The following is a 21,827-nucleotide window of genomic DNA, read 5'->3' on the forward strand; positions in this document are numbered from 1 at the left end:
GTTTGTGGAAATGTTTCTTTCTGGTATATAATAGTTTGAAACTTCAATGTATACTTTTGAAATGTTATGCTTATTGTATCAATTCAATGAAAAACGTTCTAAAACAATTCAATACTACTTTAAACAACGCATTTCCTATTTCTGCATCGAACAATTATCTGTTTTTGTTAGACTTACTGTAGACCCCCGTGTGATGACTAACTGGCTCTGATCGACGCGGAAGTACTATGTTATAACACACACCGTTGTTTTGAACAAGAGACAGCCTTGAGTTCCAAAGTATCGCCATCGTACCATATATATCTGGAAGAAAATACCAAATCATCCACTTTAGCCATGATACTGAGGATATTTACGTTATCGCTTTTATTTGTCGCCGTAGCATGTAAGTCGCCATTTTGTAAACTTACTGATGTTTTCTGTGTGACCATATTTACTAATACTATGATGATGATGAGAGCGTACCAAACATTTTGTAAATGACATTCAGCATCCGGATCATTCATACTTTTATGGTTAAAATACTCGTTTGTCTCGTAAATTTCCACCGAACGTCGAACGTAAATGACACATTTTAAAACCAAAATGTAAATAAAGAATAGTTAGTTGTATTTTTAAAAATGCCCAACTCGGAAAAAGGGCGTCAGAACTTTGGAGGCATTTGGGTCCCGAGTGTTTTGGAACAGATACTATTACTAATACTAACAATACAGGCAATAAAGACATCGTAAATTAAACTCCTTCGTGTATATTTACAAGGAAATGGCTTTGTAGAATTGAAAGACAAATTTTTAAGGATGTGCAGATGCATTATATTGGTGGAATAAATACGTGTACATTTGTATGACACAGAAATTGTTCATTTGTAAGAATCTCACCAAAAAAGACAGTACGTTGTACAACGTATTGGGTGAGGTTGTTCCTTCCGTAGTACTTCTAGTGTTTTTTGTCTGATCCCAAAGAGTTGAATATCGGTATGTAAATCAATACTGAAGTATTTATTTGACAGTTCAGTACATCAATCACATGGTGACCATGCATTTATCTTGGCAACTTTGAGACAGGTTCTTAAACTGTTCAAATAACAGTTATTGACTAACTCAGTTCTACTTTGCACCTTTGGAGAATATATATAAGGAAGGGCTCGGACTACCAAACAATTTGGTGGTCTGAGGATATGGTGATCAGGGTTAGGGATTCCAATTCAAAAGTCTAGATGCTACTTATGGTATACTTTACCACCAGAGAGATCTCGATGCCATGGAGAGCCCTAGACTAGCTTGATAGCCCAGAGACTTGCTTATCTGGCTTGAATAATAGTATGTTGTTTGTCAGAAGGCTGTCAAGCCAGTGTGTGAAATCTCTAGACCAGAATCTGTTCCGGTCTAATGTACATGATGTACCACCAGATCAAGGGTTCTTTTTACACTGTGTACATGTACATGATATTCTAATTGCTGTTCATGTAAACTACATGTATATATTCCTAGCTGTCGTAAAAGTTACAGGGACAGTGTAGGATTTTGGCGAATATGATTCGCAGAAGAATTGGTTCATCAAACAGGTGGCAAACTATGTTGTAACTAGTTTGGATGCCAACATGGTTTCTAACTTAGTCTAGTTCCTATACTGTATCATTACGATTTACACCTCCACTCACAAGAGACAACGTTGACATCCAGACTCTCTCTAACTGAGTGGAGGTGTAAATCCTAACAATACCGTAGAGGAACTAGACTAGTGTATGTTGTAACACACCCCAATCTGTTTCCCCATGTTAAGATTTGTCAATACGTATGTGGTCACATGGTATTGACCATTTTTACACTGTTCAACTCAAAATGACATCACCTGTCAATGTTTTTTCGTGATAATGCTTGTCCAGGCATCATCACAACAAATTGCTGATGACATCATATGTGTTTGTCACATCAAATGAATACATTGTTCTTCCCACTAACATACCCACACATCATGGTAAATTTGCATGAATGGGGTGATTTGTTCTGCAAATGATTTTCTTTTGTTCCTACATTTCCTTTTCAAGCATTGTTGTATGACATGACCCAGGGGAGGACACTAGAATATTGCAGCACCAGCTACAGATGGAGTGACTGTTCTTGATGAACAATCTGTGTTGGGGTGACCCGTAGTCCCTTGAGGAACCAGATGTACATGTACCGGTACATGTATGATGTTGCCCTCTAGATCAGTCAACATCGGCTTTAAGTTTTATAAACAATACCCCTGAGCATGCAGGTACATACAAATATATGTTTCTCCTCCACTGTCTATGCTTTAAGGATATCTGTCATACACAGTGTTTAGATCCTTGACAGAAAGGGAGACATCTTACAAGTAAATGTTGATACCAATACCTTGCACACCATCGTGGTACCACATTTTGTGTAAAAGACTGGTAAAATCTCACCACTCATCACCCTTAATAACACAGGGTAACAAAACAAGTCACATGCATATTTCTACTGGAGTGTTTCATCTCAGTGCAGGATGTGAATGAAATCGTGACATGCAGGTGACAATAGAGGTACATGTACATGTATTGTTGTCTAAAAACACTTTGAGTTCATTTCCACAACAACATTCGCTCTAGTAGTACAGTGTATAAAGATTTGCCAATGCTGATTGATGTGTTTGTTAAGGGAGGTGCTATATTGATGTACATGTATATAGGCATAGTGTGTATTTGGAAATAATAATTCAAGGGAAAAAAAAAAATTCCCTACTGAAATTGGGCGTTATCGGAACCACAATTTTTTTTTCATTGGCGTTATCGTATATTCACCTAGCATGAAATATTTAACACTGTTAAACCATTGAAAAAAAAAATTTCAATTTGTCTTAATGTGTTAGAGAGAAAAGTCAATAAACCAAATATGAATTGTTAGTATGTGTACATACATGGTATCATAGTCTACATGTATATGCACATTTCTAGTCAGAGGTCAATTAGGTTCACAGGAAAGTTTAGTCATGCTTCGAAGAAAGTAGGCGTAAATTGCAAGGAATTGGTTTAATGTGTCAGCGAACTTTGTTACGAGTGCTGTCAGTAGAAACCCATGGTAAGTACATGTACACTGGGGTACAAATGTACATGTATGTAGATAGGTTTAAATACTAGGGTTTGAATATGTGGTTGTCACATTAGTGTTATCTTAGCAGTGAAGCCATACAACTTACATGTGTGTACATACATATATTTGTATGTAGGATCCTTCGTTTGTTCCGGGCCAACCTTTTTTTTATAACTCTGCCAGACAACTGTTTTTCATACCTGTATTTTAATCTGAACTGGGTCGTAAGTCACCTTGGTTCACTTTAAGTCTATTCTTACGTATGTACGTGCCATAAACATCACTTTGTTTGACATGTGAATCGTGATTGTTTCCGTGTTCACTTCATTGAAAGACATATTGAAGTATCCGGGTTTGGTAGAACAACAACTAATGACATATAGAAGTTATATATATTGTGTAAATGTCATGCATTGTTTAGATTACCCAGGTAGTCATCTAGCTTTCATAAATGTCGCTGTATATCACTATACAAACATGTACAACACAATAGGAAGCAACAGAAAGTGTATACCCTTCATGCTTGTATTGATTTACCAACATGCGGTTCCCCCAATAGTTTACCTGTACGTTTAGTCTTATCTCAATCTTATTAAAATCTGATGTGGTGAAAGCGGCTGGATCATCTACAGATGTCTTAATTTACCTCTGTTTCCATCATTTTGTGTAATTTGTTTCGTTCCGGGTTATCGCCACCTTCCAAAAGGTGATCCCCGAAACAAAACAAAGAAAACAAAGCAATAGATATAGAGGTAAATAAAGACATCTAGCCACTGTCACCACATTAGATTGGTGTTAGCGTAACAAACAAAAGTTCTAGTAGAGAGTACTATTGTATTACAATTATACCATGCACGAGCCAAGTTGAACAAAAAATATGGAATATATACTCTGGTCGTTCTACGTCATGACAATACGCGTCTATGTCATGACAACGCATGTCTAGCTGTGTTCGAAATATCAGTCAAAACGTTCAAAATTGCAATTAATTTCCCTGATTTTTCTTTGATAAATGATATTACTGGCACTGGTATATATGTTATTCTCCAATATTTTTCTTCATTAAGCTGGAATATACTCGAGTCACTAGACGAGTAGTGACAAAGGCCCCTTAGGTCATTCATATTTTCCTCGGTTGAATGAAGAAAAATGTTGTGGAATGACATGTAATTATAAATAGCAACTTATCAAACGACTCTACAAGTAGTAATTTATCAAATTGACATCCACTCATTACCCATATTTATGTGTAAGAGTAAAACTAAAAAATTAATGTTAAATGTATATCTGTCAAAGGATACTTCACACTTATAATAAAGTACATCTATGTAATAGTTTCCTGTATGGTAGACCGTTTCCTTGTTGACACCTTGATAAGATCTTGACTGACTTTTATAGACTTCAAATCAAGGAAATGTTTCAGAAACCGATGACTGAACACACTGTGTACAGATTATGTATTTCCATTTTTCATGTTCAAAACACAACATGCAACTTATTAGCCATTTACATTAGATGTTGGCGACCCATCATGGGAATCAAGGATGTTGTTTAGTAAACTGTAAAGGCATACACGAGAATAAGTCAAACTAATTTGACCCAGCTGAGCTATTAGTATTAAATGCTATTGCAGGCAGCCAGGCACTGAGAAATAAGTTGGATTTAATTTTTGCTGACATAGTCATTAAAATGCATTAATGATTTTTAAAACCATTAGGGAAAAGTAATTTACAAGTATATTGTTTGCGTTGATGTGAAGCCTGTTTTTTCTGAAAAGTGATGTGAATTTAGTTTTTTTTTAGGTAGACAACATTTACTCAAACACTAAAATTTCCTCTGTGGTTTCATTTGTATACCATGTATCACAGGCAACATTCACTCAAAACCAAAAAGATCATCTTTGGTGCTTCATTTGCATATCACAACCAATATTGACTGAAACCCTAAAAGATCATCTGTGGTGCTTCATTTGCATACAATGTATCATGTATCACAGACAATATTTACCCAAACCCTAAAAAATCATGTGGTTCTTCATTTGCATATCCAGTATCATTTCTTTTGTTCCCCTTATGGTTTTGACAGCTTCATTAGCATATACTTCTTATTATAAAGATTTTTTTGGTATGTTCAGTATATATATTTGCCCCCATTGGGCACAGCTTGGAGCTGCAGGAATTGCCTACATATATACATGTAATAATTATATATACCTGTCTGAATGTCAGTGCATGCATGTGTCTGTCTGAATGTCTATTTGTATACAGTCGTGTCTGAAAAATCCTTAAGCCAATTTCAACCAAACCTAGCACAAATGTCAGACACTACAGGTTACATTTTGTACATGCACATCACACGTGTTGAGTTCATGAACAAAACAGTTTGCAGTTGTGTAGCTAGTAATCATACATGTATGTCTCTGGCGATATGACTGCACTCCATGTAGGTCTCACAGTAGATGAGAGCGACAATGTAGCCTACCGCACTCACAGTACCAGCAATGTGGACATTGTAGGTAACTGATCACAAACTGAACTCACCCTTGATTTTGTGACCTTTACCTTTATGGCCAAATGGTGACAGATCATACATTTGTATATGTATGTTGTAAAAAGACACCTTTTACCTCCAAAAGATTAATACATACATTTGTACAGACAACATGCAAGTGTCAACTCCACGTTATTCTGGTTAAACATGGCATCTCAATTTAAAGTAGTAACCAGATCGTTGATTTTGATTTGTCCTACCTACTAGATGCTGCCAAGACTCCATTGAATAAATACATACAGCATTTCGAAGGACTGAATTATGACAGAGCAGAATTGCATCAAAGTCACCTACGAGCCAAAAGATCAGCTGATAGTACCATACTCAGTAAGAAAACAGTGGAATTAAAATTTACTGCTCATGGCAGGTAAGTCAAGAAAAATTTTAATAGATGTTTGCACAGGAAATAAAAAAAATTAAAATTTTATTGACGATGTGTACTCAGAAAAATAAACAAATTTGAAGTGGTCCTTAAATGACTGGAAACAAAAATGTAAGACGCATTATGAATTTTGGAACAGGGATAAAAAATAATCTCAAAATGCAAAAGAAAATTCAAATTCAAATTTTCTGGAAGCGAATTCTAAATTTTCACTGGCATCTTGTGAGCATTGCTATGTGTGTACCACATCTGGCTGTTATTTCTATTTGTATATCCCAACAACAAGGAGACAGGACTTGTACTTGTTCTGGGGTATGTACATGTATTTAAGGCCTAAAACAGAAAATTTTTGGTTCCAGTTACCTAACTCCACCTAGTTTTTCACTGCCGACCCTAAACCTATTCAAGAAAAAAATAAATAAAACCTTGAAAATTGTGAAGGCTCGCAAGAAATAGTGGATGCGGAAACTGACATCAACTTAAAAAGACAATATAAAAATGTTCTTCTAATCTGTAATGGCTGTACATCTGATGAGAAGAAGCCAATGACACAGAGACCATATGGAAAACAACGGAAAACATAAAGTGAAAAAATCTACATGTACCTACCCCACCTATTGTAAAATTGAGTATAATCGGAGCAACAGATTTTTTTGTAGGTCTAAGGACTCCTTTCTTGTAAGGTTTTCCCATCTCATGTTAATATATGACTTTTTTTTAATGAGTATACAAACCGATTACATCTATAGCTTGAAAGATTCGCCATTTTTCTGCATATGTAACCACCTCTACACTCACGAGTGGTTACATACAGAGTGTGAACAACAGTGAATTGTTCGTCTATATTACCTTGTGACTTGAGGAAAGCATCTACCGTATATTTTATACACTCACCTGATCAACAATATTGAAGTACATGTGAGAAAGTATGTTTATGACCTCTGGCTTCAGTTACTAATGGAAATTTTCTATGCATAGAGTCAAAAGAATTCTTGGAAGCAAATCCCAAATTTTTGCCGACAAGATGCAGGAAATTTGGGATTTGCTTCGGAGAAATTTTTTGACTTTGTAAGTGGAAATTTTCATGAGTATCAAAGGCTACATCAAATGTTTCATTTTGCTTCGTTGTTTAATACCAGTGTGGCTGCGGAGCCATTGGCGTCAATTTGGCAGTGTTTTGTCTTTGTTGTTGATTTGATTCAAATGACGTAACAAGTACATGTGAATAAGTATATCTATATGATACATGTACCGGTATGTACACACAGTTTGGAAAAAAACAGCCAGAAACTGAAAACAGAACAGAGCAGTATGTGGATAAATGAAGTCATTAATATACAATGTCCATGTTTAATACATTGTGCATAGTTCTTTATTGTAATCCTGTGACAGCTACATTGTATATTGAGGTCACCACTATCAGAGGTACCAATGTACATACAATGGATACTTTGTGGCTTTGTGGTCGTTACTGGATACATCGTTAGGGTTGACTGAATTGTAGGATTTCTTAATGACATGTGATGTGGTCTTTCGTGACTGAGTGGTTTTCAGCTTTCTATGACTTTTTGGCAATTTTACAAAAAATAAAATTACTTTGTGACAGATGATCAGCCCTGTTAAAAACCATAAATATGTGTTTCTGTGGTAAGGTATAGAACCCATGTTGCAGGGAAGAAGAGATCTGGTAAAATTCAGATATTTACAGCAAACATTTGCATACTACATTAACTATAAATATGAGTGTCATCTTTGTGAAATAGTCACTGCCTGAGGGAGCAGAGGAGGTCAGGTAGATCTCACTGACTCATACACACATGTAGCTCTTGATGGACACACCTGTAGGCATGTATGTCAGTTTCAACTTAAGAATTATGTGCCATGTGGTCGATGACAAGGAACTGAAATATACATACATTACATGCTATATATGTACCTGCATCAGATGTACAATGATAAAAACAAAACAATTTATTGTCCATTTTTGAAAACATGAAAAAAAAAATGAAATACAAGAATGACTAGAAACATCATGATAAATAATTGCAGTACATAGAGAAACTGCTTTACTTCAGTGTTACCCATTTGTGTCTTTGAAGAAAAATAATGTATATATACTTACTAAATATTTGATTTAGAATATGAATATTGAAAATCTGTGCCATCCTAGACTGAAATGACTTCATCAACTGGGCTTATCAGCCTGCCCTTGGGAAAGGGAGATTACTACAATGGCTGATTTGTCAGTCTAGTGCCATCTCTGATCTGTTGATGTTTTTACCATTCCCCCAAAAAATCTGAAATGCTGAAGGTTGATCTGATAAGACAGGGAAGAAATCACACTAAGCTGATTTGAAAACATATCATATGGTATTATATTATGTAACAATACTTACATGTACAACTACAGACATCAGACCATGGACAAACGGAACCTGTTACAAACAGGGGAAGTAAACAACTGAATTGGATAAATAACACTGTGACTTGGCTCAGCATCATGGAACAGCAGAGACTTGTATTACACACCATGGTTTGATAAGAATAGTTTTATGGCCTCTTTATGTGTACAGGAAATGCCAAGAGAACTGGAAATTTGTTTGTGGATGTGAACTATAATGTAAATGGTCATGAAACTGTTGTTATCAAATGGTGGAATGTAATACAAGTCTATGTACTCTGAACATGCTCTAGCTCTGCCAAGTGTTATTAATCCAATTCATTTGTTTACTTTCCCTGTTTGTAACAGGTTCTGTTCATCCATGGTCTGATGTCAGCAGTTGTAAGAAGAAGTACAGTCATACAAATTTAGCTTTAGTTAGTGTTTTCACTTGGAAGTTAAATAGGTAAAATTTAACTTGATAGTCAGATTTCGTCAAGTGAACTGTTTCAGCTACATGTACAATGTACATGTACAATTTCTGTAGATTTCCATTGGTCTAACAGACTACTAGCCTTAAATGGACATCTTACAATTTGCATTTAAAGTTGGTTCAAGTCTGTGTGTAAGTAAGTACACCATATTTTCATGATTACGTATGCTAAGGTATGTGTAGTTTTCTGATGTATTGCATATAGAATGATCATTGAAATCATACACATAGACATTGTAAATGATTGCTTTTACTCCAGACATTAACATGGTTTTTGTAAACATTTCTTGAGTTAATGCATGATTTGCCATCATAGAATTTTTCAGACAATTCTAGGATTGCCTCAAGGGACCAGTGGAGAGACTTTGAAATAGATGACGTACAAAGGTATACAGGATTGTATGAGTGAACGTCTCAGCTGCAACCTCACTCACCTGAATAATGGCACACCCTAATCTTCGTCTTTGATGTAGAACGCTTCACATGTACCTTTTGTAGACTGTGCCTTGGGGACAAATACCCTGTAAATCTCTCCAAACTTTGCCACTTGAAATCTTGTTCTTGGTTGTTTTGAAATTCGAAAAGAAATTTAGGGGTTCTCATCTTGATTATACAGGATATAAACAATGGTTTATTTTTCTAGACAGTCAGTTTGGATTCTGAAGGGGGTAATTTTGATAGCATTTTGATTTCTATTGCAGGAGTTTGTATGGTGACCACTAATTATTTCTTAATTTTAGCTGAGAATGGGTTTTAGTTTTCATAAACAAACAAACTATAAACAGCAAAAATTTACAACTTTACAACAGCAAAATTATACTATGTTAACCCCAAACCAATGAAGTGAGTCGTAACCTGTTCGGAAAGTACAGTGTACAGTGTGACAACAAGGTTGATTGAACTTTTAGCTAGCCTGAATATACTATACCGCACGGTACAATGTATGTATGTATGTATGTATGTATGTATCACTGTACAATATCTTACCCACAACTCTCTCTGATTGGTATGCTTGGAGGTTCCTTATTTTATAACTTTTTCAATAATCCATACTTTTCAACATTTTAAGCATAGTAATTAAGTTTAATTAATATGTAGCAAAAGAACGCTTAGGAATCAAAAATAAAGTTCTAAATTTTGTATGAAAATGAACTAACAACTAAATTAAGCATGTGCAGTGAATAAAACACTTTTCACTGTCAAAGTGTCAATAACTTGGGTAGTCAGTGTGTATGATGAGTTTTAGTATGTAAATTTCTTTTGTCATACCTATTCAAATAAATCTATATCTTTGGCAAAGTCATAACAGGTGCATATATTTTCCTTAGTTTCGTCGCAAATATTCTTCATGTCTTTCAAGAAAACCTGCTGACAAATTCCTAAAATTGCTACTCCTTCTACAATAAATCACTGATACCAGAACCGATGAAAATGGGTATTCAGAAATTCATCGGTGGCAATTCTACGCTTGCCAAATGGAAAAAATGTTTTTACAAAACCCTATACACTGGTGAGATTTGTCTGACTTCAAGGAGATGATGTCCAACACTACAAATCAGAGAGAGTTGTGGGTAAAATGTTGTACAGTGTGTATGTATGTATGTATGTATGTATGTATGTATGTATGTATGTATGTATGTATGTATGTAGAAAAAATGCATAAGGAACTAATAAACCAGTCCGTATATATAGCTGTTAAATCCGACGTTTCGAATAAATATTCTTTTTCAAAGGAAAAATTGGCGAGACAGAGAAATGCCAGGTGACAACCCGAACATTTCTAAATATAATGGAACAAAACCGCGCGTGACATAAATAAACGGTTGTACGTGGGATTAGTTCTTAAATTCGCACGCACCTAATAGAACCCAATAGAATACGCCTGAAATTTAAAAAATACCCAATAATCATGATAATTAGATTGGGAAAGACGAGAATAATCTATTAATTCCAAGGGGTTCCACCGTTCCAAGACGGAAAATGATTTCTTCTTCCTTCAACCTCAAAGCTTTCTCATCACCAGAAACCTTACAAATTCCTGAAATGGACATATCTGATACATTATGATCGTTTGTATTAAAATGCTTAGATACGGGATAGTTACGATTCCTTTGTCTGGTCAAACGGAGATGTATGTATGTATGTATGTATGTATGTATGTATGTATGTATGTATGTATGTATGTATGTATGTATGTATGTATGTATGTGTGTATGTAATACAGTATGTATGTATGTATGTATGTATGTATGTATGTATGTATGTATGTATGTATGTGTGTATGTATGTATGTATGTATGTATGTATGTATGACTGTATGTATGTATGTATGTATGTATGTAGGACGTTGACCAGGTTTCCATGTCATGAGACTGAATATGTATTGTACTGGTAGTCTGATTGTTCATGTGTGAATGAACTGTGTTTTTTTTGGAACTGCACCTTTATACGTAGACTATAGTGTATACTGTACAGTACATATTACCAGAACTAGCTGTGTGTTCCAGGCTGATTGTGATACCAGACTGTTCCTTATAATGACCGTACCTTCATTGAAACCACAGTCCCTCTATCAATGGTGATAAAGGGGCTGCTGACACTAAACGTTTCATAGAAAACTTTATCATGATGAATGAAGGCAAGTTTCCCAATACAAGTAGATGTTGTGTACCTTAGCAGTCAACCATGGCTACTCAACCACAGCACTATTACATGTATATAAGGTTCTAAAATAGTGGACATGTATGTATGTTCACATACTCACACACAATGAATTCTTATTTGCAGTACATGTGTAAAGAACCACATATGACAACACCCCATGATGCCTGAGTGCAAGTATGGTATACTTGGAGTATTTGCATGTGATGTTTGCAGTGTTCTCTGTGGCTGTCTGTACACTTTCAAAGTACATGTAATACAAGTATGCAGTAATATTTTCTGAACCGCTCTGCATTGCAAATATTGCTAGGAGTGTGCAAGCTCACTGTGCAAGTGATATGTAAAAATATTAATAGGTCCATGTTGATAATTACATTATCCATTCCATGGTACAATAGTAAATATTTGACGTCAGTCCTGTGTGACCTTGCTACTGGAATGTGTGTCATACAAGAAGACCTATATGATAAGCTCAACATGCGAACTTTTTGGGGGGTGGGGGTGGGGGGGGGGGGGTTGATGAACATTTACTTCTAATGTGAGACACAGTCTGAGTGCTGGGTTTCTGGTAGTATTTTGATGTGTTTACCATCATCTCAATAAACAGGTTGGTTCATAAGGTTGGAACTTCATGTTTACAATGCATGTTTTTACATTGCATCGATCATGGTGTGACCCGTACAGTTTTCAGTTTACATCGTATATAAATGTGTAATGTCACACTTGTGAACGTTCGTTTAGGGAGAGGGAGGAGAGGTTTTGTTCTAAATGATTTATGTTCATTTATTGAGTTTGTGCGACATTGTGCAATCACCCCTAAGCCTCCTCACCCAGTGCCTTCAAAGCACAAAACTGGTAACCATAGCAAACTGGCCATTGAAAAAATGTAAGCCGTATATGGAAGTGAAACCTTGGTGCTGATTCAAAAACTAACACATACAAAGGTTAAAACGTTCTCCTACAGATATTAGGAGGTGATTATGTGTTAAAGACGTCACCCTCCAGTGTTATATACAGGTGTTATTTGAAGCGTGAAATAGACTTGAATACTCTAGAGGGGTAGCACTGAAGAAAGTAAGTTTGTGTAATATATGAGATAGATGTCAAGGAGTGTAAATGTTCCAACACATCTAGTGTAATTATTGGAGGGGGAGAGGGTTGAGATTTACATGATTTGTTAGAGGTGTATGATGAATGAGGAATGGCTATGGGGGCAATATTTATTTTACATAAACATATATATTTTAACTTTCGTAAATCTATACATGTAGTTGGAATGAGGGAGGGGTAAGGTAAGGAGGGTATTGTACATGTAGATTATTTTGTTGACTACATATTATTTCTGTATGTATATCTGTACAATACATGTGCTTTAAATGAGGGGAGGGTGGGAGGATATCAATGACATTTCAGGTTATTTTAAATACATGATTATTTATTTTGCGTATACCTAGACTTGGAAAGTGGATGAAGATGGGTGGGGATGGGGTAGGAGTGGATGGGGGGGGGGGGGGGGGGTACTTTTTCAGGTTGTATTTCTGTACATGTACACAGTAGTAACTTTTATAAAATCTAACTTTAAATATGGTGGAGAGGGGGTGAAGGCATCACAGGATATTTTGCTTTATATCAATTCATAACTATACTTGGAATACTTGGAAGGCGGAGGATGACAAGTGGGGATGGGGGGGGGAGGGGGGTAAGGGATTGAGGACATTATATGTTATGTAACTTTCACATACGTTGTAACATTGTAGAGGGGGTAAGGGCATTGCAGGTTATTTTACTGTACATAGTTTAAAAGGGGCATAAGATGAGTTTATACATATTTGGGTATAGTCTTTGCTGTATATGTAAAAGGTACTCGCAGTATTCTACTTACTGAAGCACACTTAACCACCACTTGCAATTGACTGAACTCAAACCTGGTATTTTGATATAACCATAAACGATCCAATGACGTAGTCGTAATTTATCATATGTATCAAATTGTTTCAGGAAATTCCTACTATAAAGTCAGCAGTTCTAGCAGTGTCAAAACTGAAAAGCCAATCATAATGTTATCGAAGACATACATCAATATTAACATTATACTGGAATGTGCTTTTATCTATTGTATTTTCACTTGAGTAAAAAGCTTCTAAACTCGGCTTGTGCCAATTTAACTTTCCTGAATTTTTTACTGTGAATATTTGTATCACCTGTTAGGTGGGAGCTACATGTGTAATACCTGCAAATATACCTGCCAACTAGGATAGTCTAGTATCTATACAGTATGATTTTAGTCTACACTTGTGAATACACTGTACGACATTACACATAGTCTTTTGTGCCCTGACTTCGTCGACAGCTTGTTCCCATCCAACAATTCTATTGGTTCAAATACTCTACAGGGTCAATCTCTACTTACATGTACAAAAAATGTATAAGAACATAGTGCTGGCTGCCGACTAACCTGGTGGCATTAATCTGTAATTACCATATTACCATGGAAACCAAAGGTCAGGCATAAATTCCAACAATTGACATTTTCAAATTAGAATACTCCAGCAACAAGTTGGAATAAAATTAATAATATTTTTCAGATGATTTATCTGAATATTAAATGTAAATTTAATAACGCCGTATGAATTATTTATTCTGATTATGTATCCACGCTGATAAAAATAACATACCATCAAATCATTTCGTTTCTATTTTAAGCCAAGTATAATTCCTGTGATATAAAGTACTGTTGCATTGCCAATTTTTATCTCATGAATAATTGCCTTCATGAATCTTTGCCTCCTGTAAATGGCAAAGATTTAAAGGTATTTTACAGCCATTGCACTTCTGAGGAATTCATTTATTCTAAATATTAGCATATTGGGTAATTTGCATAACAATAACAATGACCTGTACATTTCATGCCATTGTTTTCATAAATTCCTAACAAAGGAATCTGTCCAGTTTGATAAAATGGTGCAATACAAATTTCAAACCTTATATCTTAATTTAATTTATATTTTTAATTTAATTTATATTTTAGTTCGTAGTGGTGGGTATGAAATAGTGTTTGTTTACTCATGCCATGCCTCTATGTACAAGTAAAATCAAGTCTGAGATTTTGATTGATAAGTCTTCAGATTGTGGATACCACATTACACGCAGCAATGTTAACAATTCACTCTTGGTATTTAGTCCAGTATTACTACCTATGCTATGGTCAGCAGTAACTTTTTCAATTTTCAAGATGGCAGATTATCTCAAAATATTTTCAGCGCGCAATACAATTTCTAGTTAATTGTAAGCTTGCATATGTAATGAAAACACACAAATGAAAGCAGATAGGAAGACAGTGAATATTCATGTTCAAAGTTAGAGATACAAAAGATGATTTTTAATCTTAAAGGGCTAGGTCAGATTAGGTTTAAATTAAAGGTGTGAAAAACACAGTTGTCTGATGTTTCATAGACTGGAAGATTTGTCGTTGATCTGATTATGTAAGCACTCACTATAGTATAAAGGGAAGCAAGGACAGATCTTTCAGTCTAGGCATATAGTTATAGAAAAAGTTGTCCCAAAACAAAATAATGATCATGTATAATTCATCACGGCTCAACTGATAACAATAATGTGAGAACCTGGCATTGAAACCTTGGCCTTTAAGATAACAGTTACTGTAATGTGAAAACCAGGGATTGAAACCTTGGCCTTTAAAATAACACTAATGCAAGAACCTGGGATTGAAACCTTGGCCTTTAAGATAACACTAATGCAAGGACCAAGGATTGAAACCTTGGCCTTTAAGTCTAGATTAATACTCAGATGAAAGTTTTGTCATTGTGTATCCCTTTCAATTGCTAGCAAATTATGTTTCAAAAAAGTGATGTACGTACACAATAACGGTCTACGGTATCTGGTATGCTTTGCCAACTAATTATGATTTGTGAATAAGCTAGTAATTTGATAATCCTCTCATTCTCTGTGACTCTTATTTGGAGCTTATCTTACTCTCAAATTTTGGAAATAGAATGAAGTATTATGTAACTAGATTAGACTAGTAATCACTTGTAAAATGTACAATTTGTATTTTGTTGAACTATGTTTGTCAGACAATGAGAAGTGGTTTATAATTAGAACAGTGCAATTTCCAGGTCATCCGAGGTCAACTACTGTTTTGGGTGTGTCTTTCTGGAACAAAATACTAATTATGGATGTTGCATTATATGCAAATTTTATGTTAAGGTCATGTGGGGTCATATGCTAATTAAGTCACTGATATGAGATTAGGTTAGAGGAATATGCAATTTTTGAGGTCATGTTAGGGTAAACAACATTTCTTGTGTATGTTGGAGATGAAATGCTATGTGTGTGGGTCAAGTGAGGTCATATGCAAATTAGTTACTTAGATATAAAAATAGGAAACATGACTTGGTAATATTATGAATTAATAGCATGTATTTTATGTAGGCTGATGAAAATATGAAATTAAGATTCAGGGGTGAACAAATCCACTGGTCCTGGGTCCGGGACTAGCAAGTTTTTTGGCGGACCACACAAATTTTACCTTGTCTGCTCCGTCGGACCAGTACCTTACTGTTAATAACTATGTTAAAAAGTCATCTGAATATACAGATTCATACATGTAGTTAAGATTTAATGTTTCACATTAGTGGGACCTGGGACCTCTAATTCTTTCAACAGGACCACTGGATTTTTTAATTAAGGCACTGGTCAGGGGACCACAGTTCACAAAATGATTTGTTCACCCCTGAGATTTTAATTTTTATTGTTATTCTATATTCATGGGACAATATATACGTGTCTAGTATTTAGAATGAAGATAACATCTGGTACGATTAATAATAGTACACCTTATCAGATACAAAGTGTCTTTGCCATGCAGTGACCCATGTCCATACTGAAATTAACATACTGTATTACATGTACAGGTTTTGATGAATTCGAAAGTGAAATTGATCAGTGTCATTGTATGGTTATAAATACATAGCCTATTCATGGGTATTTGCTTGGCTTGTATGCAACAATGTAAGTTATTCACCGACTGACTGCACCCATCCAATGACTCCTTTAGTGCTTGTATACAACAGTGTAAGTTACATGACGTATTCACCAACTGACTGCTCCCATCCAGTGACTCCTTTAGTGCACACAGTAAGAAGTGGTATACAATGCACATGTCAAGGAGATTCACAAGACGCAATGTAATGCATGTTGTAGACTTGTCTAAGCTTATGTCACATGTACCACCATATACTGAAATGTACATCTACTACCAAACACATTGCCTGACCATTGACATGATGGTGATGTACCACCATATAGATGTACTAGCATATAGTTACACACATCGCCGTATACATACATATCATGTATACACATATGTCTACCATTATGTACCGCCATATACAATGTACTGAGACACCATGTACGTGCACACCTGCACTGTACTGCCATATCTAATGTACATATATCTGTACATGTACCACTACCGTATATATAGTGTGCATTGTACATGTACCACCATACATGTACCAGCATAAATGTACATGTACAAGTACCACCATATACCACATGTACATGTACCACCATACACACCCACCACCATGTACATGTACCACCATATACACCTACCATCGTATACAAATATCACATGTACATGTATGTACCACCATACACACCCACCACCATGTACACATATCACATGTACATGTACCACCATACACACCCGACACCATGTACACATATCACATGTACATTTACCACCATACACACCCGACACCATGTACACATATCACATGTACATTTACAACCATACACACCCGACACCATGTACACGTACAAATGTATCACATGTACACGTATCACATGTAACATGTACCACCATACACACCCACCACCGTATACACATTATCACATGTACATTTACCACCATACACACCCACCACCATGTACACATATCACATGTACATGTACCACCATACACACCCACCACCATGTACACATATCACATGTACATGTACCACCATACACACCCACCACCATGTACCACCATACATGTACATGTACAATAGCTATGTTTGCTTAATTAAGGTTTGGGAACCTTAGCAACAGGACTGGAATGAAATGTGGTGAAACTGACATGAACTGTAAATAGTGAACCCTGGTAGAATACATGTACACTGTGAAACTCAGGTCGATAAAAGTTTTCATTGATCAGCTGGCAAATACAAAATTATTTTCCATTAGTTGTTTGTTATCTTTGACTTGAAATAACAATTACCAAATATTGTGACTTGCATTTTACAAAACTGAACAAAGGAAATTAGTATTTGGTAATAAATTAAACATGAGTTTATATAACATGTTTAATGTTGTCTAGGACTCAGGAGCCAAAAAAAGGGTGGTAGAAACCTACCACAAATGCTGGTACATCATGTTCATGTAGTGTATGTGCTGGTGAAGCTGATATATACATGTATTGTTAGTCTGTATATATCTTTCAAAATTATGAATATAGAAATCTTGTATTCGACTCTGAATAAATGTAAATGTTGAATATATATACCGGTATGTATACTGTTTAACTGAGAAACTATGTATAATCAATGCCGGAAAGAGTATGCTACTCAATGAAAAATCCGAGCTGGTCTCAAAATGTCACCATGAAGGCAAATACTCGCTCACCAACTATAGAAGTAAACCCCCGTAAGGAATAGTTTAGTCTGACCATCTCGTCATGCAATATATACATACAAACATCAAGTGTGTATGTATTGACAATCCCAATTTAGTCGTGAAGATCACTCAAAGCATGAAACTCTGAGTAATGACTTATTACATCCTTATAATTCTTTTGAATTAAGTCTATATATACAGGTATATATAGCTAAGGATTCCATGTTGTAGTGTTTTTTGGGTGGGGTTTATGGTGTACTGCAAACCTAGATACACATATATTTTCATCACTACAAATTGTTGACATTTTATGATCTTTAACTAGTTTTCAAAGACTGTTTTTAGCAAATATTTAACTGTACAGTTGTTTTGATGTAAAAGAAGACACTTTTATTGGACACTTTTGATCATTATGTGTTTACTTTCCAGGAAAAAAACAACATTTAAGTTTTAGTGAAGATTTTGAATGCTTAAAGTATTTTGACTTCTTCTGTGCTTAAAAATTGAAAATATATAAATTTATAGAAATATATGCAATTTTGTCACACAGCTGGAAATCTACAATGTACATGACACAATATGCATGTGTATGTCAAATTTGGATTCAATGTGTTTTGTTGTCTTTGTATGCAATATGGCAACAGATGGCATGACAAGGTTATGTTTATTATGCTGTTGTTATAGCAACCAAATTAGCAACCCCCCAGGCCTATGGTTACCATGGATTTATGTATTCAGTGCCTACCATGTTGAATGTTTGGTATTGTTGTAAGTCTTATGTACAAGACAATGTACAAGAACACTATGACCCAAGGACTGTACTTTTAATGTCACAGTGTAGGATACTTGTATCAAAGTAAACGCCTGAAAGTAAAAAGTGATTTTACGTGCATTGTTTATAAAATTCAGTTTTGGGGTCCACGTTTATAGGTGTTCGTCACATGTGTGGACTACCTGACTTTTGTCAAAGTTAAATTAATGAAAAATAAAACATGTAAGGATATGGTTGAAATCTACCTGCAGTCCACATACATTTTTAAAGTGGTTCCCTGGTCAAGATAGGTTGAACACACATACATCAAATGTAAGTTTCACTACTCCCCTCCTCAAAAGTTAACCACTCCCCCCTCTCCCATTCATTTGTCTTCAAGGTTCTAAGACCTAATGCCAAAAGGTTCAGAGTAAGTCTGTATTTTAAAACTCATTGTGGATTATTTTAATAGTTGTGGCTTAGTGAGTCGTAGTTGGTATATTTTGAACTTAATGGAAAAGTGATTGAACAGACAACAATGGAATAAATGAATAATTGTTACGGGGAGGGAGGGGGTGTAACTTTGTACATGTATGAGAACGAAATGGTCATTCAACTAACAAAAGTACTTATATGTAGTTTACAGCTATTATAATGCGTTGCCATGGTTTCTATGTCTATTTCTGTATAAGTACAGGCACAAATGTATATTAGTGTATAATTACCATTATTCAGTTAGATACAAAAAAAAATGTACACTGTACTGTATATATATAACTATAAAAAAAATATATCTATATATATAATTTATATATACATATATTTGCATGTTATTCCCAAATATTTTTCTTCATTCCACCAATGAAAATACTAGTGACCTAAGGAGGCTTTGTCACTACAAGTTGCTAGCTAGGTGATTAGTGACAAAACACTTAAATCATGTCATTAAGTATTTTCTAGCTAAATGAAGAAAGATATTCATGAATAACATAATTATACCAGCACCACTAATATCAAAGAAAAGTTGTTGAAAGTAACGGCAAGTTTGACTGTTTTGACTGATATTTCAAACACAGCAGAACCAGTGACGTAGGCACACATCATGTCACAGACGTGCGTTGTCATGACATAGAATGACCTGGGTAGAAATTCCATATTTTTTGGATCAATTTTGTTTGTGCATGGTATAAATGTGCTGGAAGAATATGGAAACCTTTTGATAATGTGATTTGACACAGTCTTAACGTAGAGACTTGCTATCACTACATGTATAAGATGTGACAATTAGATATTATTCCCTCAATTTCCTTCGTTCAGCCAAGGAAGAGATGAGTGACCTAAGGGACCCTTGCCACTACTTGTCCCAAGATGAGTAGTAATACCCCTTAGGTCACGATTATTTTCCAGCTGAAAGAAGAAAAATATTCAGGTATAAAATAACTATACCATTGCAAGTAATATGAAGAAAAAAAATCCGGGCGAGTAATGGCAATTTTGAGCATTTGCATCATATTTCAAAAAAGAAAAAAAAGAAGGAAGTTTAGACCTAAATACATTTTCTTAAGCGGCAACACTAATTAAAGTCAGTTATGTATTGGTACAGGACCGTGGACAACATTTTAGACCAAGTAAAATTGAAAATAATGCAAAGTGGACCCTGTTTTAGACTCTTCAGCTCAAAAAAAACCAGACCCCATTGAGACCAAAGGGCTAGAAAACACTCCAAAGGGCAGTACATATATGTATACTCAAATAAGGGGGAGTATCCCCCATCCCCCCTCCCTTGGGCATTTTACATTGTGTGTCATCTTTGGTAATAACTGTAGATAAACCACTTCAATGGACACACACACCCTCTTGTCATCTCAACTGGTCATAAACATGACTTCTTTTGATACAGATCAGTTACGATGTGCGTCATCTTTGGCAATGACTACAGACACTAGACTACGGCAGAGGACATTGTACAATGTAATATTCATTTACTTGTTATTATTTCTCTTCAGAAACATGACATTTTTATTACTAATCACCTACATATATGCCATCTTTGGCAGTAACTGTATGGCGCATCGTGTTGTTCAACCCTACTCTAGGTTAGGTTAGCATAACACATATACCTGACAGACTAATAGACACTTAGACTGAAGGATTGTGGGTACTCCTTATCACTCACTTCGTTCAAAATGTGTGACTGATACAGTATACACACAGCTACGACTGTCTTAATGTGGCATATTATCTACTTCTTCCGATTCTTGTTACCTAGACAACCATCCAATACCATATGACAACCGCCAGAGTATGGTACTCAGCTAATACTTTGTTTTTTCTTGTTTTACATCACAGGGATTTTCATCTACGACTGAGAAGAGACACTCAGACATTTGCCAAAGATCTGATTGTAGACTTGCCATTCCAAGAAGTCAATAATTTTGATACATCGTTTATCTACAGAGGAAATGTCAATGGTAGGAGAAACTACTGATGTATATCACAAATTTATGAGCAAGTTAAAATGAAAATCCTATCAGAAATATTTCTGCCTTTAGTAGTTTTATTGATTACTGCTATTAACTTATGAATTTGGGTTTGAAATAGCAACTTGGTAACTATTTCAGTTTTGAAATCTTGTCAAGAAGTTGTAATGCACTTGACATGTGTTCAGCCATTTTGGGAGATTTTCTGGGAAAACCTCTGTTGCGTTGATGCTATCGTCATATTACGCTGGTAATAGAGCCTTCAGTTTTCTAAGATAGCCACAAACTAAAACTAATGTCGCAACATGTTGATACAACAGTGATAAGCTATTGAATTGAATGGACATTGGTTTA

General features: G+C 35.3%; 1 protein-coding gene across 1 annotated transcript in view; it reads left to right on the top strand.

The window, feature by feature from the left end:
• The first annotated feature begins 250 nt into the window (after positions 1-250).
• LOC144447832 (disintegrin and metalloproteinase domain-containing protein 10-like) overlaps positions 251-21,827 on the top strand; it is a 38,246-nt gene continuing 16,669 nt past the window's right edge. Inside the window, exons 1-3 of the mRNA XM_078137940.1 lie at positions 251-385; positions 5,853-6,012; positions 21,343-21,464. Of these exons, the coding sequence (XP_077994066.1) occupies positions 337-385; positions 5,853-6,012; positions 21,343-21,464 (331 nt within the window). The 5' untranslated portion in view covers positions 251-336. The remainder of the gene's footprint in view (positions 386-5,852; positions 6,013-21,342; positions 21,465-21,827) is intronic.

This window comes from Glandiceps talaboti, chromosome 16 (assembly GCF_964340395.1).
Source record: "Glandiceps talaboti chromosome 16, keGlaTala1.1, whole genome shotgun sequence".
NCBI classification, from domain to species: domain Eukaryota; kingdom Metazoa; phylum Hemichordata; class Enteropneusta; family Spengelidae; genus Glandiceps; species Glandiceps talaboti.